We start from the raw sequence: 3,038 nt of genomic DNA, 5'->3' as shown, positions 1-3,038 counted from the left end.
GGCTCTTTATGGGTCTCCAGTTTGTCTATAATTCTCCGACGGAGACTCGTGACGTCATGACCTGGGGTCAAATGATACAACACTCCAGTGAGTGTCTAAACAAGTACACAAACCACTGCCATGTGTAAGTGGAACGTCTGATGTTCAGTACAGCGGCCTACTTCATGTTTCTGGAACGTCTGATGTTCAGTACAGCGGCGTACTTCATGTTTCTTTGAATGTGTGTGTGTGTGTGTGTGTGTGTGTGTGCGTGACGCTGCTGCGAACTGATGCCTGATGAAGCTACACGTTCTCTGAGGTCTGTTGAGTGTCGTCTGTTCACCTTTGAAAGCCACTCCTACGGCGTCCGGCGTGGAGTAGGCGTGGAAGAACTGTGAAAGGAAAACAAAGAGGAGGGTCTGTCAGAAAGGGAAGAAAAAATATGATTCATACAATAATAAAGGGGAGGGGTTTGGGGGGCTGTAACAGCTCCAGCCTGACTCGACCTCTACATCCTTCCTGGTTAAAATGAGTTGCAGATGTTACGTTCTAACAGAGGGACATCTTTGTTTCAGTGAAAAAAAAAAAGAGAAGAAGACCTGAGAGACCTGGACTCAAACGTCTGCTGACTAATCAGATAACCAACCAGACCGGTTTTCTAGAACTGCAGCTTAATGTTGCATGGACAAATCCGACAAATCCCAGCATGACCGACTGGAACCAGTTGGATTAAAAACACATTCTAAGGGTTTGGGATTTTCCAAATCTAACCTGAAAAAACAACACTTTTTTACATTATTTGACTGAGTTACCTATTGACTTGGAGTCACCTGTCTCTGTAGTAAAACCTATTTAGTGTAACTGGTAACAGGAACCTCTAACGTGTTGCCAAACCTGCGTTATAAACCAGCTGCACCTAAATTTGTTTAAGAGCAATAAAAGAAAACAGATTGGAGAATGACTTTGCCAAGACTGGAATTAAAGTGTCATAAATGTCAGTCATGAGAGACCAGCAGTGGAGCAGACAGAAAAACTGGTGTTTGCTGAAGTGACGCGCCCGTCACTTCAGCAAACTTTTTAATGTCAAAGTAAAAACAAAGTTCTATAAAGTTAATGAAACAAAATTATATAAAAAAAATAGTTGTTGCTATATATATGTGTGTATATATATATATACACACTGTGTGATAAACCTGTTCATTACAGAAGCTTCTTTATGTTGACATGTGTGAGAAGGTGTTTGTGATTCACAGAGAGTCTGGTCATTTTTCAAAATGTAACGCCTTTTATCCCTGATCATCAATAAAATGTAAATAATATTCATCCTTCCTCTGAAGTGCTGTTACCAGGTAACCTCTGACTGGGCACACGTTCCACACCTCTGCTTTTTTCTACATGACAAACGGTGAATCTAGGAAGAGGAAATGGCGGCGTCTCAAATCATGGAAATGAAAATATTTTAAGACCAGCATTCATGCTACATGACAAACGGTGAATCTAGGAAGACCAGCATTCATGGAAAATACATCTGTCCAATCAACTCAGGAGAGATTTAAAAAATAAATCCCTGCACCAGGAGACCCTCAGAGACCCAACTGAAGAAATACCCCAAATAACTGGTCATTAAAACTTCAAGGTTCTTTTTGTTTGTTTGTACGACTGTTACCTTAACAGTTGGAAACCCTGTGACGTTGTAGGCGGCGCAGACTCGTACGTTCTCTTCTCCCATACAGTGGAACGCTGCGACGTCAACCGCCGGCTTCCACTCTGAGAGCAGACAAATGAAAAGACGGGGTCAGCAAACGATAAGTTACTGTCGAAAAGTAAAAGTAAAAGTAAAGTAAATCCAGTGTAACGTCAGAGTGACTGCCCTGGTCAGAGATCATCCAACATACTGGACATATTTGAGTTTCCATGCATCAAGACGAGACTGTAGATCTGGTTCACGGTCCACAGAGGCCGTTGTTTGCACATCGCAGTCTCACCAATATGACACCGAGGTGAGCTTCGCGCACGACAGCAGGAGAATTTAAAAAAAAAAAAAAAATCCAGATCAGGGGTTCTCAAACTGTGGTACACTGCCACCTGTGGTACCTGTATATGAATGCATTTCCACATGCAGTGGAACAGACACTCATTATGATGAGGTCTTAAAGGGCACAGTTATCTGGAGAGATGCATTTTGGGACGAAAACAGCTCTGGACTGATGTTTTCAAAATCAATGTTTGGTTCCAGTTCACTAATAACTGACAAACTGAAAAAAACAAGGACTTTAAACAACCATCACAGACAGAACACAGACGTGTTCCAGAACAGAAGAATTCCTCTGGAAAGAACGATTACAGTTTCATCTTAAAGGAAATAGAAAGTTCACTTCCTGTCATGTAGTGCACTCTAAACCCCTGCTCTCCTGCTGCTAACAATGTTTGGTTTTGAGTTTGTTTATTTATCATTATTAGTGAATTATACTCCAAGTACTCTGCAGGTTTTTGCATATATCTCTATTTGTACAAGATCATTATTAACAAATGGAAATTTATATATTGACATAACAAATCTAGTGGAAACACAGTAAACTTTAATGAGTGTTTGACTGCAGCGTGGACACATGCACGGAGCCACGGCTGTTTCCCTGATAAACTCTCCGTCCCTCACATTGGTATGTGATAGCATGCCAAGCTGTCATTCTCCGTTGTTGACTTAGTGTCGGACTGAAATACCCCACGGCTGTGTCAGACCATCATCAGAATCTCTGTCTTAATTAAACTGGTTCTCGTGAACTTCCTCCAGGAGGACGAGCGACAGTGACCAGAGTCAGAGCATGTGGTCTGAGATGACGTGACCTCAGCAGAACAGACTAACTAACAACAGACCCCTCAGAGTCACAGCTCAACATCCGTCGTTAGTGTTGACAACAAAACCATGTGTGTGATGTTTGGTGAAAAAATGTCTAAGACATGTGTTTTTATTTAAAAGTTGTCTGATTTTAACAACTAAAATGTGTTCGTGCGGAGATATATTTTACAGCAGTGGTTCTCAAACTGTGGTACGTAGACCA

General features: G+C 41.6%; 1 protein-coding gene across 1 annotated transcript in view; it reads right to left on the bottom strand.

Moving 5' to 3' along the window:
* qsox1 (quiescin Q6 sulfhydryl oxidase 1) overlaps window positions 1-3,038 on the bottom strand; it is a 27,929-nt gene that overhangs the window by 23,932 nt on the left and 959 nt on the right. The window contains exons 2-4 of the mRNA XM_017031296.2: window positions 1,646-1,746; window positions 323-371; window positions 1-61 (exon numbers count right to left, since the gene is read on the bottom strand). Coding sequence (XP_016886785.1) covers window positions 1-61; window positions 323-371; window positions 1,646-1,746 — 211 coding nt within the window. The remainder of the gene's footprint in view (window positions 62-322; window positions 372-1,645; window positions 1,747-3,038) is intronic.

Source organism: Cynoglossus semilaevis, chromosome 2 (assembly GCF_000523025.1).
Source record: "Cynoglossus semilaevis isolate Cse_v1.0 chromosome 2, Cse_v1.0, whole genome shotgun sequence".
NCBI classification, from domain to species: Eukaryota; Metazoa; Chordata; class Actinopteri; order Pleuronectiformes; family Cynoglossidae; genus Cynoglossus; species Cynoglossus semilaevis.
The sequence above is the reverse complement of the archived record's forward strand: the minus strand, read 5'-3'. Positions and strand labels throughout refer to the sequence as shown.